The sequence below is a fragment of the Buteo buteo genome, chromosome 12 (assembly GCF_964188355.1).
Source record: "Buteo buteo chromosome 12, bButBut1.hap1.1, whole genome shotgun sequence".
In the NCBI taxonomy this organism is placed as follows: Eukaryota; Metazoa; Chordata; class Aves; order Accipitriformes; family Accipitridae; genus Buteo; species Buteo buteo.
The window spans coordinates 39,439,423-39,462,043 of NC_134182.1; the positions used below are offsets into that span (position 1 = coordinate 39,439,423).

Sequence of the window (22,621 nt, forward strand, 5' to 3'; positions counted from 1 at the left end):
CTCTCCTTACAAAATCAGAATTTGGGGCCTGAAAGGACTTGACAATGTGCCTTTATTTCCCCCACTGTCCCTGGAGAAGCTGGCACCGAATAGATGCCCTCTTTGATTCAGGGAGAGGATTTTTCTCTCTGCCTGTAATTGCCTGCAGTTTGCTGGTCGATGCTTCCCAAACGGAGCAGCAGGGCTTGCAGGGAAGAGGATTCCCAGGGCAGACTGGGCCAGGCACAAAAAACTCATGTACAGGTCGAGGACCAGACCCTCAGCCCTTTTGAAGTTTTCCCTGGTTTTGGGAGCTTCACATCCCATGCGGCAGGATGGAGGTCGCACTCCGCACCCCTGTGCGAGAGCCGCAAGCTCTTGTCTCATCCTACCTCTGCCAGCCACCCCCCATTTCTCTATTTTCGTGCCCTTCTTTTGTTCCGCCTTCTTTCTTAACACTTTCCCCCACTTTTTTTTTTCCCCCATATGTTACTTTAGAAGAAGAAAAAGTTGGGCTGAGAACCCAAAAGAGAAAAAATACAAGCAGAGCAGGGTGTTTCAGGGAAAAAAACAACCAGAATTATTTTTAACAGGGATGGAAACAATTACAAGGCTAATGAAAAGCTATAATGAAGATTAGCTTGGGGTTTTTTTCTACCAGTAACAGCTTCCATCAGGGGGGAGAGAAGAAAAACCAACAAGAAAAGGGCAGATTTTCCCATAACTTTAATTCGCAGTGATTTTCCTGCAAGGCTCAGCCAGCACCAGTGGCTGTTGCACGCTCCTCCGGAGCAGTGGCACAGCCGGAGGCTCTGCCACGAGCACCTCTGTTTGCTATGGGCTGGGTGCGAGGAGAGCACCCAGGTTTGCTTTGGGCTGGGTGCAAGGAGAGAACCCGGCAGAGGAAGATTTGGGGCTCGGTGGTGGAGGACAAGGGGGCTGGACTCATTTACACACACACCCCCTCTTGCCCCAAACTAGGCAGCCTCAATCAGCTCCCATTCATCCTCTCCCCATGCCCTGGGCTTCCTCTGAAAGCCCTTAATCATTTCTCTTATCTTCTGGATGAAAAGGCGGTGGATAAGGACAGCGGGGTCCCCTCTGTGTGCCGGGAGGATGCTGGGGAGAGGCGACAGCATGGGATGGGATGAGCACAACCAGGATGGGAACACAGGAGGGATGAAGCTGGATGGTCTGGAGCCCCCCAAAACAACCTAATTGCTTCTTCCCATCAAAACGCCTGGGCTGACAACATATTTCTTGCCCCCGAAGATCATAAGGGATGCTAAATGAGAACCTCAGCACTTGCTAGGCTGGAATAACCCAGGGCGGCCACAGGCAACAAGCTCTTGCCTAAATCAGCGCCTCTGGCTTCCCATCCCATCGGTGCACACCCTTCCTCTCCTGTCCCCTCTTGCCCAGTCCTGACATCCCCGGTCAGCTTCTCTAGCAGTTCAGCATATTTTCAATGTGAAATAAATGTTATTTTCTCGCCCGCCGAAGCCCAATTCATCTTCCTGTCAGGAGAAATCGCAGGGAGAGGGCGAGCAGCGGCAGGCCACTTACTGCTTACACGCAGCAAAAGGGATAACGTTGCTGCTCACACAAATCCTTCCTTCCTTGTTTAATCAAGCTGAAACACGGCTTGTGCGGGGTTGGGAGGGAATTAAAAAAAAATAAAAAAAAAAAACAGAGGAGGTGGAAAAAGTTACCTTGTTCTCCTCTCCAGTCCCTTTTGTTCTGTCCAGAGCTATAAAACCCAGTGTGATTTTTATCTTTTCATAAACTTTTATTGAATCTGATGTTGGGAGGGCCGTGGAGTGCCATCCAATTAAACTTCCCCCTAATCCCACTCTTAACTCCGCAGCACCGATGGGAGATTAAGAACTAATAAAGATGACAAATGAGAGGAGATAAACGGGAGCCAAGGAGGAGGATGGAGGGCAGCAGGGCACCAAAAAAAGGGCTTTAATTGTGAAAGCCATAACCTCAGTAACTCGAGAAATATGGCTTTCATATACTGCTGGGCAATTGGGGCCGGGTAAAGCTGATATTAAACACAGTCCCAGCTTTCTCTGCAGCCACGCGGGTCCAGGGCTGCCCAGAGCTTGTGGATGAGGTGCTCTGGCTTGCTTGCAGGCTTGCTGCAGCCACGGTGCGTTTGCAAGGGTCCGTGCTTCTTTGCAGAACACCCCCCAGAGTCGCTCTCTGTCCAAAAGTGATTTTCCCCCACCCTGCACGCATTTTCGCTGTGCAAATCATATGCGCTGTGGGCTGGGGAGAGCCCAAGAAAAAGCCACGGGGGAACCCGTAGTGAAAGGCAGCTGATGCTAGTTAATTGCTGGACAAGCTCGTGAGTCTCTAGGAGAGATGGAGCGAGGCTGAAGTCCCCAGACAAAGTCGTTGGGATCGACATCCCTCTGCACATCACCGGCCAGCCCTGCGTGGGTTCCCCCGGGCACTCAGACAGCTCGTTCTGTGCCAAACAGGGGGGCACAGCCCCTGGATGGTGTCCCAGTACATCCCCCACTTGCAAGACAAGGAAAAAAAAGAAAGAAAAAAAAAAAGAAAAAAGAAAGGAATTTTGCAGAACAACCCTGGGCTGCAGGATGGTGATGGAGGTATTTGGTATTTCTGCATCATGAGGATGGGGAGCCAAACGCCACCCCAGTGCCCGCCTGCTGCTGGGCCAACTGGGAGCTCTGGCAGGCCCCCGCTCTGAGCACCCCACTACCAGGACCACCAGAGGAGATGAGAGCCCACATCCCTGCAAGACTCCAGCTGATGGGTTGTTGTAAGCAATTAACTGCCTGCCTTCCCACACCCAAACTCCTCACCCATACATTTTCTTAGCTCTGTGTTATTTTTTATATATATTTATATATATAAATAGGTGTAATTAAAGTTTTTAAGATGCCACGCTTCACTGAGCAATCATCTGACACACAAAACCATCTCTATCAGAGATAAAAACACATCTACTTATATGGGACATGTTTATCCAACCACCTGAGGTGGGACCCATGGCCCAAAGCACAGCGCCAACATCTCCCAAAGCAAACGGCCCACTCTCTCTCCATGCTCCGTGAAAGATTATCATCCTTTACACCATCATTTTGCCTAATATACCAACTGGGTGCCGCTACTTTTGCCATGCAATCAGATCCCCAATAACATTGCACTCCTGCACGGGGAAAATGAGGCAATTTCCTCCAAAAAGAGACCTGGACAGGTTTCCTGGGAACTGTTTCTCTGCAGTCCACGTGCTTCCCTCCCATTTCTTCAAGCAAAATGTAATTGGCCTCGAGCAGGAGCTGCTGCTTTTAATTCACTTACCACTGACTCATGCCTCCCTTCCCCAGCACCCTGTTCCAACCGCATGGTGAGCGGCACTCCAACGCACTGGAGCTATTTTGACACACTAAGTAAATATCAATTAATTCGCCTTAAAAAAAAAAAAAAAAAAAAAAGCTTAATTGAAAAAATCCAGGTCCAGATTTGCAGCCCAGCATTTGGCAAAAAAGCCTTGTTTTAAGGCTTGCACTTCTTACTTGCTGGGGATTTTACAGCTCCCACAAGCAAAAGCTCTCTCTGAAGGAACTGTATGACTCACTGAAGTCAGAGAGCGGGGAAAAAAACCAAAAGGGTAAAATATTCACTTCCAGAAGGGTCTGAGCTCCCACCTGCTGGAGCAGACAGCCAGGATAAAGGGGGGGTCATGGGCCACCCTCGCTGGGGACCCTGAGCAGGAGGTCTGGGACCCCTTAGGCTGTAGGAAAGGGGGAAGGTGGGTGCATGGGATAAGCCCCCCCCCATAGAGGGAAGCCAAACTGGGCACTAGGGATGCTGCAGCAGAAGGATGGAGCCCTTCTATTTCCCTCCCCTGAACAGCATCCCGCAGCCCCCCAGCCCAACCGAGTCATCAGTCTGGCAGGAGCTGCAAGATGCTGAATGTTGCCCAAATTTCAAGGCAGTTGGTCCCAGCAGGAGCCGGTGCAGGCAGCCCATCGCTGCGGCGCAGGGCCAGCCTCCCCTGCACGCCACCAGCGAGGAGCATCATTAAAGCTTTGTTTTTTCAGGGGGGGGGGGGGGAAAAAAAAAAAAAAAAGAAATAAAAATCCCCAGCCTCCGCAGAACGACTTAATTTAGTAAATCACTTTGACTCATGCAATTATTTGCTTTTAAATCGCAATTAGCCGATGAGCCTCGGTTTTGTTTTGGGTCTTTTCCTCCGCGCTGGTGCTGCGTAAGGAAGCGAGTGCGTCATTGGCACCGAGTCCCCGGCAGAGAGGGGACACGCAAGCGCCTGGTCCCTGTGCCAGCAGCAGGATCCTGGCTTGTCAGCGCAGGCAGGAGGGCTGCTCCCTGACAAAGGCACATAAAGGCTCATGGTTTGCTGCTAAAGTTCCCGAAAAAGAGCTTCGGAGCGGTGGTGGGAGGAAGGAAACTCGTTCCCCTGAGTCCATGCAACAGCAGTGGTATCACCCAAAAAGTCTGTTCATCCCAGCATTTCCCTCCTTTGACACCTTCTAATTAGGGTTACCCTTTGTAGCAGCATGCAGCCAGCCTTTTAATTACAAGGGAGAAGGCAGAACGTGTGAGACACTCTGTATTTTTAGACAGCACGAAAAAATAGATATCCGACACATATTCCCTCCCCTTCTTCCTTCCTTTCTGCTCTTCACAGCTGCCCTTAGCTGAGAACTTCAGCGCTTACAAGTGAGAAAGGGATGGGGGAAAGGTTAACCAAGCTGTCAGAAAGGTTTTTTTTTCCTCTTCTTAAGATGGCAAAACAGCAAAATGTGTTTACTGTTGGGCGTTGGGTAGCTAACGAGAAGTAGGTACTCCGCTGGCCTGACACTAAGTGCCTTTGACACCGATGACGGCCCTTTGGTAGGAGCAAATTCACCCGATGCCTAAACAGATTATTTCAAGTGTCTGTTGCTGGAGAGCACCACTTTGCAAATATTCTAATGTTTGAACTGCCTCATTTATCCAGCTCTGTATCCAGGGTATTTTGCATGGTGTGAGCCACGGTAAGGAGAATTAGAACATGAGAGCTTTGATTTCAGATGCTTCCTTGCTGCGTGTTTGTAAGGCAACCAGTGCAATTGGGGCCAGACACCGATTAACAGGTTGCTCCTGGTTTTAAGCAATTTTGCAGTATTTCTCCCCTTAACCTCAATCACCCAGAGCTCAGTCTCAGAGCAGGCAGCAACTAGCACTGCTGAAGTACATCCTGACAAGCCCGTATTGCAACGCATCGACCCGATTGGGGAAACCAGTATTTTCTCCCCCATAGCTAGAAGGGAGGTAGAAAAGCTTCCCCCATCCCCTGGATATCACACTTGGAGGTTAGAAAAATGTCACAGAGCCAGGAGAGATGATACGAGACAGACCATGCAAGGCGGCGGCAGAAAAGACACCGACAAAAAAAAAACATCTTTACATTGCAAGTGGCATCAATTCATTTCACTATCAGTCACTGACATTGCTTCTTTTCTGCTTCACCGTTTCTTCTAATATGGTTAAAGGCAATCAAAGGAGCCGGAGGGACCAGCGATGCTGGGGACAGGCTGGTGCTACACCAAAGCCCCGCTGCTCCCCAACTTGGTTAGCATCACGCCAGCACCTTGGGCTGTCCCTGTGGGTGGATATTTCTATGCAAAACCACCTGGGAACGGAGAGCCTCCGGCAGAGCAGGGAAACCCGAAGGGGTGCAGGGAAGATGCACAGGCAGGTGCAAAAATTCTGCAGAGGAAAGAGGTTAAAGAGCTCAGGCTGCTTAGTTTATCAAAAGGACAAGGAGGTTACTTGATTGCCATGAGTAAGTACCTTCCTGGGAGAAAATACAGGCTACTAGAGTATCTTTAATCTAGTGAAGAAAGACATAACAAGAGGCGGGAGTTGATCGTGTCTAGCTTCAGCTTCCCACTGGAAAAATAAGGCACATGGTTTAACAGCAAGGCTGATTAACCATTGGAGCAGACACCAGCAAAAATGATGAATTCTGCAGTTTTTAATGGCTTCAAATCCAGGCCAGGTCCCTCTCCGGGCAGGGGTCAGCTCAGCACCCACCTCTGCTTGCTGTGCAAGGGTAACCGGGTGAAATAGGAAGGCGTAGGACACATAAAGCAGCCAAAGCAGATTATTCCCGGATAATTTCATGGTCCCTTCTGAGGCTTGAACTCCAACACAACGCACAATACAAACTGCCCCTCCAATGCTCACCCAGGAGTCCTAAAAACCAGCTTCGTTTTGCACCGTGGAGGGCAGAGGTGAATAATTCACCCCCTCTCCTTTGGGCTCTGCAGGTTTGCTCGTGTCCTGCCGACCCAGAGCATCCAGCTCAGGGCGTGGTTAATTTTTGTGATCTCCAGGACAAAGAGACACAAACCATCCAGAGTCACCAGGGCTCGCCTACATCTTGCACATAAATCCACCTCTAAAAGTTTAACGCGTTCCTCTCGCCGTACTCACGTGTCGCAGCACTGGCAGCGCTCCCTCGTCTGTGGTGCGATGCTGCTGGGTGACTCGTGACACCTCGTGGGGTTGGTTTGGTCTCCGGGATTCTCAGCGTTTTGGTTTTGTCTGCTGGGCCGATGGGTTTGCTCGTCACACACACAGTGAGACCTTGGTGGCTGTGGGGAAGCTGAAACCTGGATTTCCCCTTTTTGCAGCATAGGTTTACCATTCAGAATTGGAAAAAAAAAAATTAAAAAACCAAATCCAAACAAAAAAGACAGAAAATTTAGAAAAGGAGCAGGTCCACTACACCCAGTGTGCTCTTGTTTGAGGAGGACTGGGTTGAGGAGGGCTGGTGGGCACCTCGAGAAGGTCCCATCCAGGAGCCAAGACCTGCTTTAACAGTGCTCCAGCCTGCACCCCAGCTGATGCAAGCTGCCAGCTCAACCTTTGCAGAACCACTCATCTACCGGGGTCCCCAACCCTCCCAAATCCCTGCCTAATCCCTAATTAGCATTATTAGCACCCGCTAACGACCTGAACTGCTGTTCTGGAACAGGTGCCCAGGGGAAGGCAATCACGCACTAGTGCAACCACACGATCGTACAGTAATGCAATAGTGCAATCGTGCAATGGTACAGTAAGGCAATCGTGCAAAAGTGCAATAACGCAAAGGCTTCCCCGTGCTCAGGCTTTTCAGGAGTGCAAGGCAGCTAAAGCAGAAGCTATAAATCGTTCAGCTAAAGGACAAGGAAGTGCTGTAGGAGCCATTACCTTCTTAGAAGTCAAGCAGCACGGATTAGAATGGAAATTACTTGGGAGTCTTGGCGGGGCCAGGCAAGGATTGTTCAGGGCTCAGCAATTCTCTCCGCTTCATCACCGGGTCATTGATTTACTTGCTGCTTTTCCATTTATATGGTGCATGGGTGCCCAGGCAGCCAGCCGGGCAGGGAGTGGCACTGGCCCCTGGGAAATTAACAGGGCAGGAAAGGTCCTGCGTGTTTGGAAAAGCAAATTAGTGTTAGAGATGGGAAACGGAGTTGGGAACGGGGATGGAAGGAGCCTGACCCTCCTGTGTTCCCTCTTGCCCCGGTGCTCCCGGGCCACAGCAAGCCAGGATCGGCTTTAAATGGTGCCTCTGCTCCATCTTTTCTGAGATTTTAAAATCCACATGCATCACCAGGCAGCCCACTCCTCAATCCCTGGCCCCGCGTCACGTCTCTCATCAAAGTCCCATTTTTAAAGAACAAATCGCAGGCACTGCTTCTGCTGTTATTCCTTGATTTCTGAGCATGTAGGTGGACAAATTTTCCCAGATTTTCCCCGCACCACGGCGGGTGGTGCCAGAGAGGATAAAAGGATAAATATATATAAATATATATACAAGAGCCTGTGAAGTCACTTGGCTCTGGGAGCTCAGGCCTTAAATGCACCGCGCTGAAACATTGCCAGGTTTGGTGCCAGACCCAGAGAACTGGCAGGGATGCTCCGACGGACCCGGTGTCAGCTCTGACGTTCGCAGAGCTGGTTAGAATTTTTAGCAATGAAAAGAGGCAACTGAGGAGAGTCACTAATGTTTCAGAAAAGCAGAAACGTAGCCAGATTCAGCGAGGGGATCCCGGTATCGCGTGGGTGCCATGGGGCTCAGAAGGAGCAGAGGGGGACGGGGATGGGGGTGCATCTCCCTCCTCTCCCCATCCAACACCGGCATCCCCACGAGCCCTGCTTCACAGCTCGAGGGTGCCCTTAATGCAAGCAGCACCCAGCTGAGCCAAAATTCTTAGGCAAGGAGCTGCTCTGAGCGCATCCATCCAGGCATGTGGCTTTCCAGGCATCTGGAAAAAAGAGAGCCTGGCTCTGAGCGTGTGTTTGGGAGCTGAGTGCTTGGAAAACCCCAACCCCAAGGGTGCAGAGGAGGGACGTGACCCTCCGGCTACTGAGCAGCTCTCCTGCGCTCATGTCCCATCCCTGGGGGGGACACCCCGAGACCGCGGAGGCTGTCCGGCATCCGCATCCCCGGCAGCACCGGCCGAGGAGCAGGAGACACACGCCGAGCCCCTCGTCCCGCTCTGCAACCTCCTAAATACTCTGCCAAAACCAACGTCTTTATTCCTAACCCCCTGCAATCTGTGTAGGGACAAGCAAGTCAGCCTAAGCTGTGCACCGAGCACACTTTTCACTTTATATTACCCAAAGGAATGAACTGCTATTATGAAATCATTAAATTAATAACTTGGTAATATAGGCAGATATATAAAACAATCTGTTCCTAGAACAAAAGAAATTACTACGTTCCAAACATTCATAATTTAATTTAACAGTGAATTAAAGCGGCATACATAATTTCACCCTCAAAATGTCAATAGCATTATGTAAATAGAGCCTGGTGTGCTGGTGCTGACAGCGTGTGCCGGCAGTGCACACGCGCGGGAGAAGGTGCCCATACACAGGGGAACGTCCTTTAGCACCATCCGCCAATTGACAGGAATAGATTAGCCGCTCGCCTTTTAATTAAGAACGTACTAAACATTCAAAGCACTCAGCAGGACAAAAAAAAAAAAAAAAAGGAGAGGAGAAGAGAGAGGCGGCTTGGTTTGTGCTCAAGCGGAGAGGGCAAACGAGGGACCATGGGGTGGTTTGGAGGTGGGATGCTCGCAGGGATGTGGATACAGCCAGCCAGGAAGGATGCTGCGGCTCCCGACGGCTGCAGGGATGGGGATGGTGTCGCAGCCCTGATCCGGCAAGCACCCACTCGCACCAGCATCAAGGTGCAATAAAACACTGCGACTCCCAGCCTGCGTCGAGCTGGCACGGCCCTTGGTATTTTTTGGCTGTGCCAACAGGGCTCCTCAGGGGGGAACCGAAACCCTCGGTGCCACCGAGCCCCTAAGACCTCATTTCTGCACCTTTTCTATTCCTGATCCATCTGTCCAGAGGAAAGAAAAACCTGTAAACAAACACAGTATTTAAATTAGCCTGACTCCTATCTCACTTATTCTTTTTTCATTTTCTTTCTATTTGTGCTACCTAATATTTTTCCCTTTTGTTTGAAATTAATTTGCTATAATTTATGGGAGCGTATTTTGATTGCTTTTGATTGAGTTTAACAAGCAGAAAAAAAACCTCTGCTGCATTAGACATCAAAGCAAACAAATCCGTTTTCTAGCCCCGCTTGTGCATAATTAATAAATGCTGTCACTCCTCGTACAGTAAATATATCTATTATGTTACAATAAAATATGTGTTGTAGTGATTAATACACACAACCAAAATATGTTCTGTGTAAGCCCACAAAAAATCTGGGAGTAGAAGTTGCTTGTTTGCATAATATCTGGAATTCGGGGCAACTGTCAGGACGTCAGAAAATGGGAGAAGTTTTCCTTTGGAGAGGCAAGGCAAAGCAACGCACAGCTTCTGCTGCGATCTTAGCAGCTGAAATTACAGCTTTGACAGAAATTCCAGGTTATTCCTCTTAACTGCAATAACTATTAATTTTTTTTTTTTTTAACTTTGTAAGTAGGGCAGGGCAGACTTTCAGGCTGAGTTCTGCTCTAACCACCCCCTCCTACGCTCAGCCACAGCCCCTATTAGGAGGCAGAAATCCTGGTGTGCAATCACCTTTTTCTAACAAAACCTCCTGTAACCCAGGCTGGGAGCTCATGCTGGGGAACGGATCGTAACCCAGCTTCTCCCGGGAAGAGGTATCGGCATGGAGGGCGAGAAGGCTCAGGGATGCTCGGGAAGCTGCTCCTCTTAATTGCCCTAGTTAGAGGAGAAGCTGCCCTAAATGCCGGTTTTGGTCCATCACTCCTAAAAAGATTTGGGGGTTGGAGGCTTTGCCAGCAGTTAGCTGTCTTTTACCACCGGATTTTACGGGTGGAGGAAGCGGAAAATAGTAAAGATGTGGGGGAATAAATATGCTAAAACAAAGGCCACTCCTGGAAAAGAAAAAACGCTCTGGACAGTTGGTGCCACTTCTAAACACATTAAATATTTATGGACCCTTGCTCATTGCTTCAAACGAGCTGTAAATTGAATGGAGGTTATTTTCTAGGTAATTAAAAATGGAGAGAGAGATGGAGGGGACTGTTTATGGGAAGCCGTAAAACCACAACTACCAAGAGCATTACCGCTGCATCCCCCTCTGCTGCATCCCAGGCTGTTGCATCCCAGTTGGCTGCATCCCCTTCATCCCCAGGGCTGACCAAAGCCAACATACCCACATTTCAAACCCCCAAATACTATCTGCCCACCGTCACCCTTCCCCATCCCACACGTAAAGCTTGGTGAGACGAGCCGACAACCTGCTTGGGACCACTGCTGGGATTTTCCAAGTGATGCCGGAGCATCCAGAGATCAAAACGCCGGGTTCATCCCGCCATAGGGTCACAGGTCTGGATCCTCTCCGGGGCGCTGAGGCAGCACCAGCCCGTGCCACAGCGGCTGGGCATGGTCTCGCCTCCTCACAAACTCTTTCTAATTCCAGGGTTCAGTAAAATCCAGCAGCCCAGAGATCGTTTTCAATAACAGCCCCCTTCCATCCCTACACAGAGTCATTAACATCCCTCTCCGCAGCAGGGCTCTAACTCAGCCTGTTATTAACGTCAGTTCCGCTGCAAACCTATTCCTGTGCAAATTAATCCTTCAGGGAACAGAAACCTCCCGGGCCGTGGATGTCTGTGCACAAGATGCCCTCCCTGCACCCCGGCCATCGCAAACGCTCCCCGGTTTGCACTCCCAGCTCAGCCCCTTTGCAGAAAGTCACCCCAAAGGGACCAGGGAGGGGGTCCCCAGGCTGCACCCACCCGCACGGCGAGGCAAGAGCCCGCATGTGGCCGAGGAAGGGCAACCAGGGACCGCGGACCCGGCTGGCCGCTGCTGGAATTCAGCGCGACAGCCCTGGCTTCAGGTCGTGCTGGTCGAGAGCCTGACCTTCCTCGCCGCTGAGCTCTTCTTCCTCCAGGTCCCCCCTTTCCCAGCACCTTCCCGCTGCCCGACCAGCCTCCACACACACCCCAGCCCATCTGCTGCTGAACCTAGAGGAGCTGCAGATAACTCCGGTTTTCCTTTTTCTGCTGCTTTCTGTCCCGGTTTGGCCAGCATTGCATTTTTTCCCATCGTTTTGCTCTGATGCAAGCATACTAAGTCGCAGCCTTTCCGTCCCTCCCGAGAAACCCCAGAGCACAGCGGAAACAAAACCAAGTCCCCGGGCTGAGCAGAAGCAGCTTCATGTCACGTCAGGATTTGGATGCGATGCTGGGGGAGGCGGGACAGCGTCCGACCCCAGAGGCAGGAGCAGGGGAGGGGGCTTAAAGAAGGGATAAGGACCAGATATCCCGATCCTATGACTTCTCTCCCACCAGGGAAAGACCTGGTGGCACCAACTGAGCCTTCTCAGCATCTTCACGGAGCTGCCCCGGTCGCTGCTGAGCCACCCACTGAGCTGCCATGCGTTTCAGTGCAAAGGTAGAGGCTGGCAGCAGCGGTCCCTGGTTTCCAGCCCCTCAAGGCACACAGACCCCCTTGGGGTGCTGGGGGGACCCCAAAGCCCTGCCAAAAGCAGGAGGGACCTTTCCAGGCTTCCCATCTGCCCATGCAGAGGTAGGGCTTTCCCTCTTGCGCTTTGCATTTACTTCTTTCTCTAAGTAGTTCAGCAGATGGTAAATCCCTTTAAAACAATCCAAGCAATCCCTCTGAGGTCCTGACAACACAGCCTTGCCTTCCAAGAGGTTTATTCACGGTTTTCAACCCAGTGTCTGCAGGACAGCGTGGTGGGCGAAGGGGAAGCCATGCATCTCTTCGTGTTTCAGTAGCAGGACAGTAATTTGGGAAGGCAGTGGCTTCGCTCCTACTGTTGCGCTGGGATTGCTTGGGATAAGTCACGGCTGTCGCGTCCTGCCAGCTCGGAGGCTGCAGATGCCCTGCCGGGGGTCGAGGACCCACGCAATGACTTTCTGCCTCTTTTTAATGCGAGGAAACAGAGGGGAAGCGAGTGCAATTAGAACGAAGGAATGAAAGAGGGAATGGGGGAGAACAGAGGGAAGGAAAGGAGATTAACAAACAAACAAAAATCCCCAAATCCATCAGAGCGGAGGCTACAAAACAAATTAAAGTTGTTATGGCAACTGGTGTGTGTGGGCAGCAACACACGTCTCCGAATGCACAGAATTAAAACAAGCGTCATGTTCAGCAGCTAATTAAATACCGCCGGCCAAGCCCGCTGCTTTGCAGTGCTGCCGGGGCCAGCGCGATGCAGCTGGGCTCTGGCTCACCCTTGGGCGTGTGTGATGGCTTCCAGACACCCGTCCTGCCGGGGTGAGCTGTGGGTTTGCTTCCTAAAAACCTCAGCCGGCGGTTGGGTTAGGCAGGGTGAGCAACTTGCACGCACTGACATCTCCCTTGGTACCCGCACGCTGCCCCCGTGGTCCTCCCAGCATCATCCAGGCACTGGGAGGGTTTGGGAGCCCCAGCAGACCTGGGTGGGAAATGCCAAAGCTTACCACCCCCCGTGCCTCCCCCTTCCCCATACACTTGATTTTCTCCAAAACTGACCATGCAAGGTCACCGAAAGGACCCCGAGGCTGCAGAACCCAGAGGAAACAGTGAAGCCCTTGTTCCTCCCGTACCCCCTCGGGGGGATCGGCCCCCTCGTCCGCACAACGAGCTGGAGCGGGGGGGATGCTCTGCAAAATGCTGCCTTTATGCCGTGAGGTCTGGGAATGGGGATTTCTAGGGCTGGAGCACCCGGCCCCATTTATCAGCACCCGAGCAAAACAAGGCTGCAACCAAGACACCTTAACCAGTTCGCTGCCAGCCTGGGGGTTTTGCCTTCTTGGGAACACTGGAAAGCGGAGCAACCCGTGCTCCTCCAAAGAGAGGTGATGGAGAGCACAGATGATGCTTTTAGGGGCAGCCACTTTTTGCTCCGGCAAGGTCCAACCGTTTCGCCATGCACATAAGGAGGGTTTGCAATTTGTGCTGCAACCACCTGTGACTTCCCAGCTCTCTACTTAATCCTCCTTGACATCCCAGTTGCTGCTGCTTCTATAATGAATATACAGACAGGGAATTAGAAGAGCCTGTGCTCAGTTTTATTTTACCCACTGAGTCTAATTAACGTATGCAAAGATGCGGCACTGGAGCAGGCATCGAGGAATAATTCCCGAGGACGTGGCCGGGCAGGAGGGAGCCTGGCGGGCGCTGAGCAGCAAGGCTGCCGCACGTGTCTTGCCCTGGCTTTGGCCATAACAGCAAAACCTTGCAGCTACTTACTGCAGAGGCTTTAAACAGTTTTTCCAAATTTTACAGCCCTTTAAAATATACCAGCTAAACCCAATGAATTCCTTTCCTGAACGAGCATGCCAGTTGTCCCACCTAACACCCAGGGTAACAGACCGTATATCACAGCTGTCGGAGAATTATTACAAGGGCATTTCATAATTTGCTTTATATAACCCTGTGTAAAGCCCAGGAGCTTCTTCTCATATCCATGCATTTTCTCCCAAAGCCAAAGGTTAAACAAAAGAGCTTTGGCGGTTGTAATTTTTCCTCGTAGAAGGCAAGGGGTTTGTTCTTTCAACAGTCACCAGAAGGGCAGTTTTACTGGGGTTTAAATCTCCTTTTCTCCCATGGAAGGTTTGGTCTGTCCTGCAAAGTTACTGATCTTGGGAGAGAAGGAGATGAAGCATCGGAGATGTTTCCTCTTAAATCTCAAGTGGCTGGAAAGCCTTGCATCCCTCCTGCACCCATTTTTACTCCCGTTACCTGCTTTTGCAGGATTCAGAGCTGCCCAGGAGCTGACACATGCTGCCCTCCTAGCAGGGACCCCCAGACCACCAAGACCTTGCTGGTCCTCCCGTAAACCACTCCAGTGAACGTAAACCACTCTTCATGGAAAGTTACTAAAACCAATTTTCTAGAAAGTGCTTCCCCACACCCCCCCCAGTTTGATGGTACCTTAGATTTGTACATTCGTATTTTTGGTACAAATGGAAGCTATTTTTAAAAATGTCTCTGAAAACACTTTTACTTCTATTTTTTTTCTTAACGCTCCCACCGGTTGGCATTTCCTGCAAGGAGCAGAGGGAGTTTTTCACTGCTTAAAAAGCCTGTCTGCAGAAAGCCACCTCGAACAGACCTCGTGTCAGCGCTGAGCTCGATTTATGGCAGCGAGCGACAGAGCATAGGTGAGTGCCCGAGGGAGGAAAAGAAAAAAAAAAAAAAAACAGCAAGCCAGGATGCTGAAGGTGAAACCATTAGCAGACACAAGCTTCCCGTCCCCTCTGCCCCTGCCCTGTCCCCACGTGTCCAGGGGCACAGAGCAATTGGCTGCTCCTTTGATGGCCAGGAGCAAAGAACTTGGAAATTCATGCACAACATTAAGTAAGATGCTTCGGTCTCCAACTAGGTTAAATTGCTTTCTATATTTAAATTGCCTGCTAGCTGGTCGGATGCGAGGCACAGCTGCGAAATGGAGACTTCCATCCAGTAAACAGAGGAGGAAATCCTAATGGATTAATCCTTTATAATTAGACGATTTGTGGCAACTTTGACACTGCTCTCGGGGGAGAGCTGGGCGGGAGAGTTGGAGGAGATGTTGCAAAGGGCGATGCATCGGGTGCTGGGTGCCGGCCCTGGGTGAAATGCAGGACCAGCCTTCCCACACCGATGCTCACAGATGCAAACTCTTCATTTAAGCTCACCCTGCTCCCCTGAAGTTGCCAACAAGCCAGCCCAAACACCGCATTTCACAGTACAGCGTTTCTTGTGCTGCTATTCAGAGCAAACCCTGCTTTGCCAGGGCAGCGCTGCCTGCGGGCAATAGCCATGACGTTTGCACCCTGGCTCTGCCAGGTTCACTAAGAAACAGAGAGCACTATTTTTCCACCCCCTACCAAGATGCAATGCACAGGAGTGTAAGTGCCAAGCTGTACCCTGTAACTCTAGAGCAAGAATTAAATACAATTTGTTCCCTGGCTCCTTTATCTAAGGAAGGGGAGGCTCTCTCTGGGAAAGCTTTAGCGGTTTTCTTCAATTATTGTTTTATGCAACATCAAAAAAAAAAATAGTGTTTTCAGCACTTTCTCATATCAAGGAAGTAATTGAGTCAAAATGAAGAAGAAATTATCTATGAAGTTAATTATCTAGCAGACATGTTTTACACTCAGTCATTTTTCACTACTACGCAGTAACTGAAAGCACAGGCATTTTTCTTTCCTGTAATTAATATACTTGGAATATGTTGGAGAAAGTACCAGGGGTTAGTTTTTGGTTGGAGGAGCATGAGTTGGAGGTGAGTTATTAACTACCCGAGTGGAGAGGGAACAGGAACACCAGGAAAGCAGAGGGAGCCCAGCCGGGCTGTTTTCAAGCCTGGCTTGGACAACTCCCGCGCCCGGACAGAGGGATGAGATCGCCCCAAACCTGGGCTTGGTTTGGGCACTGCCTGCCAGCAAACGGAGCGAGTCCACGCAAGGGGCCAGCACCGGGACCTCTGCTCCGACCGGGAGCTTCCCCGTGCCAGGAAAAAGGAATCCCAGAGCTCTTGCCAGCCTGATGCGGACCAGCGCTTAAATTTGCACAAGCCGAAGCAGTGGTTTGCTTGCTGGCCGCCTCTATGCACATGGTAACTGGTCTGCGCTTCCAGCAAGCAGAAGTGGCCGCTGCCCTCATTCCAGAGTTTCCAAGCATTTTCCCCGAGGCAGGACACAAGCAGCCTCCTCGACGCCTTCCCTCCCCGTGGCCAGTTTCCACAGAGGAGATTTTTTTCCAGCACTGACGAAAGGACCCTTTCAGCCCCATCCCTATGCAGGAGATGCCCAAGCATGGGCATGACCCTCACCTCCCAGCCCCAAGCCCACCAGCACAGGGCAGCCCATCACCAAGCTGCTGCTGCCCTGAAGCAGCGAGTGAAGCAGAACAAGCACGCAACTCCATCCAGAGCAGAACGTACGTTAAAGTCCTCTTTCTCCAGCTTCACCCACCCCTTGACAGCAAAAGCAGAGGAGAATCCCCATGGCAGAGCCTTGCCACGTCCCACGCTCCGTGCCAGGCACGGAGACCCTCAGTAAATACAGAGTGCGTCTGTTCAAAGCAGGAAAGCAAACGCAAGCAAGGATGCTAGCAAGCTTTGAAGGGGAAAGGGGACCACATTGCTCTTCCAAAGCTCCTTTGCTCTTGCAAAGCTGCAGCCAGCAGCCCAAGGGAAGGGAGCACTCCCCTCTTTTTGGCTCCAGCGGGGCTGTCTGGGTACCAGCATGTCAAAGGGGTTGGGATGGTGCCTTGCTGTGGGAGCACGTGGCTGTGAGGGAGTGAAATCTGCTTTAAAATAACAATCACGTTCCACTTCCATAAGGTCTCACAGCAGAAGCATGACACGTCCCTCCATCCACCGCTGGCTCGGAGCCACCAGCTCTGCTCCTGCTCTCTGCCCTGCAGCAGGCAGCCTGGGCGGCTGTCGCTGTGCTGGGGTCTTGCTGGGGATTTTGTTTCTGATCATAACGCGTGTTTGGAAATCATCTCTGTGCACAGAGGTTGCTGCATCCCTCGAGCAGCTCTGTGGTCTCCAGAGGAGCTCGTGCTGCACCTGCATGACAGCAGGGCGATGCTGCAGGGACCTACCTGGGTGCCTACCTGCACCTTTTCACGCTGGAGCTGGGAGTTTCCTCACCATCCCTGCCAACATCCCTTTCCCAAAGAAGATTCAAAAGAGAGGAAAAGCTTTGAGCGAGCCGGGAAGATTGCCTACCTCCAGGGAGACAGAACCGTGACCCTTAGCAGCAACACACAACTGGTACCTCCCCCTACATTTCTCCTTGATTTAATTCATTGTTCATTTACTGCGGTAATTATATTAGGAAAGTGTAACGCAGGACACAGGAGTCCCTCAGAGGTTGCTAATTGTTGCTGGAACGAGGCCATTCGGGCGGCAATTGAGAGAAAGGCGGCCGACCCTATAGCCTGGTTCCCCACGAGCAAATGCTGCAGCTGAGACCACCTGGGGCAAAACCCCACGCCACCGCTGCAGCCCTGGGCTCGTTAGCCACCTCCTTAATTGCCTGGCGAGATCGGGGGATGTCACTGCAATAAACTTCCTTTTTTTTTTGCATAGGGGACCTGATAGAGCTCACTCGTGCTGATAAGAAAAATCACATGTTCATGTGTATACGTAAAGCAGGACCACTCCATGTTTTCAAGTCAGCCCCGTGAGTTTTGGGGATTTCTTGGTCACCCCCTGAGCCCCTCCTCTCCTCGGGGACGGTGGCTGCAGCTGGCCTGGGCAAGTCCAAACTCCCTTTTGCCTCCCCGGTGTCCCTGGCCCCGGCAGCGCTAGGACTTGGCTCGTGGGGCAGAGCCCCCCTGTGCCACCCCCCAAAGCACCTCTCCAGCCGCTCGCCTGGATTGAAGCGGAGAGTCCTGGTTTTCCTGCTGTGTGGCATCCCGCTCCCCTAAATCCTTTAAATCTCACAGCATCATCCAAGGCCCCAGGACCTGTGAGAGTCTCCAGAGCTTCACTTACAGTATTAAAGACAAGAAAATAAATCAGTTCTGCTTTCCTCTCCTTGTTAGAGACCTCGCCAAGCCTCCCACCAGCTTCCTCCTCTGGTGACGTTATCCCAGATAATGGTGATGGGTGTTTTGAGGAGAAGTTTGCTGCCTCACTGGAATTGTTCCTATTTAACAAAAGGGACCCATTTCCTACATCCTTCTCTCTTTTTCTCTCCCTGCTGGAACAGCATCAAGTGAACTTCTGGGCTTGAGGATCAAGAGGTTTCTAAACTCACGTGTCCCAGCTCCATGCACATCCCCATCCATGACCTGCAGCTCCACTCATCGCCACGTGGTTGGCAAGAAGTTATTTTTATGCCTTTAGAATTAAACGCAACACAATGGGGGGGAAAAAAGTATTTCTTGTGAAGTGAAGCAGCTCGGGAAAGTTAATGAGGCAAAAGTATCTGCTAGTGGGAAACCTGGAGGTCAGGAGTGCCCCAAGGTGATAACTTATTTAACAGAGGATTATGAAGAGGGAGGAGGAAGGCAACACCTGCCCGACCACGGTGGCCTGAGTGCTTATTAAAGCCTAAAGGAGAACATCAAATTAATTATAGAGGGCAAAGGTGCCATCCCATCTATTTTTAATGATGTTGGAAGAGTCTTTCTGTGTCGCTGCAGCTGCCCTTGTCATGAGAGACAGGCCAAAATTCAATGGGTTGTACCACGGGTGACCAAATCCCAAACCAGCGCGCCAGAAAACTTGCTCTTAGAGAAATGAGCTGCCCTTAATGCCTTTTCTTTTGCCTTCTGTAAGCGGGTCAGAGCGAAGGGAGAGCCGTGGAGAAAGGACGGGCATGGGTGAGGGGTAGGGAAGGGGTTAGTGCACACCGGCTGCTCATCAGATGCGTGGCTTAGGGTATTCCCCAGGATTTGGGAAGCCGTAGCAGACAGCTTCTTGGAACATCTTGCTTGAGTATCTGGGTTAGCAGAGTTAAAAGAGAAGGAAAATCCCCTGTTTGCAGGCAGGCCTGGTCCCATGCACTTCACAGCCCTCGGGTAGGTGCAAGTCCTGGAGCCGCTGGACCCCACACTCAGCTGGGACATCTGGAAGCCACCAATTCCATATTGTTTCTCAGGGCTGTGCCCACAGATGGATTTTGCAGGCTGGTTTCTGTTCCTCTGGTCACGCTGAAGCTGCAACTAGCCAAAAACCACCAGAGCATCTCTCCTGCCCGCACGCCCCTGTCCGGCACACGGGACCCATCCCTACTGCAACAATTTGCATGGATGAGGGTTGCAGCGGTTTGGAGCAGGGCTGTCCATGCTGCTGTTTGCAATGCAGCCCCAGGACAGTCTGCACAAGGTCTCCAAATATCCCTCTGGCATACGGGGGTCTCTCCAAATCCAGACGAGACGAGCCTTGGCTTCCGCTGGGAGGGGTTGGAGACCCCCAGACCCTCAAGGCTCCATTTGTGCTGCTCCTCGAAAAGGACTTTTCCCAACACAACACATGCAAATGAAATCCTCGTATACATCACGTAGCTTCTGCCAGCAGGAAAGGCAGCGATTTAGCACGCTGCATTAGCTCTGCCGCATCCTCCAGAACAATTTCCCACAGCCTCCTTCCACTCCTTCACAAGGAGATAGCGTCTCGTCCCCTTGCCCTCCTTCCAGGAAAAGCTTTGTGTTTGGAGAGAAAGACTTAGCAAGGCTTTGGGAGGATAACTTGCCAGGATTTTGCATCTCAGACTCGGCGTCCCCAGCCCCAGGATCAGCACTTCTACCTTAAAGAGCTTTGCTTTCAGCAGCTCGAGGTACGAGGCACCTGGATGAAGGCAGCTTGCTTATCAGCACGGCTAATGCCTTCATCCCGAACATATGAATATTCAGCAGCTCCAGCGCAATCTCTGTGCCTAGGATCCAGCCAGGGGGGGAAGGTACAGCTGGGATCCGGGGTGCTCCCATCCCTCCTGCAGCCGGCAGCTCTGGGCACTGCCCTGATCCTCGCCCCGCCAGCATGGCCATGGGTGCTCGGGGAGGGCATGGCACTGCCAAAACACCCGCGAGAGCGAAGGGGCAACTCTTAACTCAGGCTCATTCAAAGCTTTTTGCTTTCTGTTGATGTCTCCTTAGCTGGAAGACGTGAGGAGCTCCAGGGAGCGGGCTGGACATCTCCTGCGGATGGGGTGCAGGTACCCGGTGGGCATCAGGTACTGGATGGAGACATTTTTCCCCGACCTTTCCCAGCAAAGGAGTTCATATTCCTTTCAGAAATGCCTTGAGTGTTTCTAGCCTTCTCAGGGAAGAAGGAAACCAAACCACCACCAATAAGAGCGATTTGCACTGTATTTCACAGCCCCTTTCCTGAAGAAACACGGTGCTGGTGCTCAGGGGGTCCATGTGCCTTTGCCAAATCTTCGAAGCCATGGCTGAAGCAGAAGGATGGCTGGGAGCACCCAGGTCAGGGCAGCCGGGATTTCGGCTCACCCCACACATGAGGGACCCCAAAGTTGGCTGGAGAGCCCCTTGAACGCCACCCTCCAGGCCCAGGTGCTTTTTTTTGGTGCCAAACTGCTCAGCACATCTGGTTCTCTAGTTCAGAGCTGTCATTTTCCTGGCTGTTAGAGGAGAGAATATGGTAAAGAGCAGCCTGGGTTTGCAACGCGACTCCTGCGAGAGACGTGACATGTTTATTTTCCCCGCGCCAACTTCCACATCAAACGTGTTTTCTTTTTCCATGCTGCAAAAGGGAATATTCATCCCTCCCTCCCCTATCTACCAGTGCCCAACTCCCTGCAAACAGCCCAGCTGGTCCTTCAGCTCAGATTTTGGCATCCCCAGGTCCCCAGGATGCCCCTGACGTCCTGTTTTCCACAGGCAGAGCTGGATGGGGGTTGATGTTTCTGCTCCCTGGCACGAGCAGTAAAGTGGGAAAAAAAAAATAAAAAATTTAAGAAACTTGATGTTTTGTGTGACCCAAATCTCCGTGTTTCATTTCGGTTTTAAGCACTGTCAGGTTGCTTGGGGAAAAAAAAAAAAAAAAAAGACATTAAGGAAAGGGGATGGTATTTTCAAAAACAAACCCTGCCACACGGGAAGGTGTCAGCTCCTTTGAAATGTTTGCTTGTTTGCTTGTCTCCTGGAGCAAAACAGTCAGGGAATTGTTCGCAGCATTGCAAGATATTTAGACTGACCCAAATCCCTGCGTTTCTGCAGCTGAAGGGCCCCCGTTCCCCCCCGGGGTCGGGATGCTTGGCCGGACACAAACCCCGGCACAGGTGGATGCTCGGCGGAGCTCGGCTTTCGGTGCTGCTTCGTTCCTTGGTTGGTTGTTCTTGGTTTATTTTTTTTTTTCCATTATAGACATTATTAAAAAAAATAAACTTTACAATAATACATTTTTAAGTTGTTGTTGCCATTTGAGCATTTTTTTTTAAAAATAAAGGAAAAAAGGAAATTAAAAAAGCCACACTGTAGATGTATATGGTTGTGTATATACATACATATATGTAGGTATAGGTGGACGGTATATACATACACTATATATGTATATATAAAAGAAAGAAAACAGAGAGGAACATACAGAGGTTTCCAACCACCGATGGGTCGGATCCCATCCCAACCCAAATTCGACGGGACAAAGATTTTTAAAAAAAAAAAAAAAAGAAAAAACTCCCCCTCGAAGTGACAGATTGAAAACATCAGGACAACCTCACAACGTTTGAACAGTAGTTTCTTTCCTCTTCCATTTTAAAACTCTCGCCGACCACGGGAAAGAAAAAAAAAAACAAAAACCCCAATAACAATGTCAAAAGCTCGAGCGAGTCCCCTCGGAGGATGCAGAAGAGCCTCCCGATGGCCTGTCCATCCTCCAGGCTGCTCTGATGCGGAAACCTTGCTGTCCCCGCGACCACCCCAGTGCACTCGGGCTGATGGGTCCTGCAAATAACCTTCGCCAAAGCTCTGCTCGATGCTTATTTTCCCTCCCCAGCGCCGCTCACCTCTCTGGATCGCCTGTTGCAGGGCTCACAGCGGGGTTTCACCATGAGCTGTGAGCTCCTGCTTTAGAAAAGAAACCCAACGCACCGTAAAATACCAAAAAAAAAAAAAAAAAAAAAGGAAAAAATGAAAATAGGAAGAAAACCACCAAAGTTTCCCAGCGTGGTGAGGGTCCTCCTGCCGCCCAGCGCGCCGGGGCTCGGCATCCCCGGCATTTGTGAGCGTTTCAGTCTCCAGCACGAAGCGATCCTTCCCTTCCCCATCGCCGCGGCAGGAACCGAGGCGAGAGCGAGCGTGCCGGCGGGCGCTGCCGGGGCGCGCTTCGTGCGCGCTTTCTGCAAGCGTCCCCGTCCCGCCGGCCGCTGCCTTCCTCGCCCCTCTATAACGCCAGCATCAGCAGGAGGATGGGCACAAGGGGCAGGATCCGGCCCGCCCGGTGTCGGCTGCCGCCTGCCTTCTGGTCCACGAACGTCTTCTGGTCTGGCATGATGTCCGTGGTCAGCTGGGTCTGCGGGCGAGGGGGAGAGCAGGGTTTCGTCAGAGCCTTTTTGGGGGAAAAGCATCCCATCTTGGAAAAACACCTATTTTTGCCCTCCGGTCAGCCAAGCCAGCGGTCCCCGGCACGGCGCTTGCCTGGCACGTCTTTCCTGACCCATTTGCAGTGGGAAAGATCTCCCAGGCCCTG

The 22,621-nt window shown here is 51.3% G+C and overlaps 1 protein-coding gene across 1 annotated transcript in view; it reads right to left on the minus strand.

Moving 5' to 3' along the window:
• Positions 1-20,617: 20,617 nt before the first annotated feature.
• GFRA2 (GDNF family receptor alpha 2) overlaps positions 20,618-22,621 on the minus strand; it is a 28,558-nt gene continuing 26,554 nt past the window's right edge. The window contains exon 9 of the mRNA XM_075042100.1: positions 20,618-22,444. Within this exon, the coding sequence (XP_074898201.1) occupies positions 22,316-22,444 (129 nt within the window). The 3' untranslated portion in view covers positions 20,618-22,315. The remainder of the gene's footprint in view (positions 22,445-22,621) is intronic.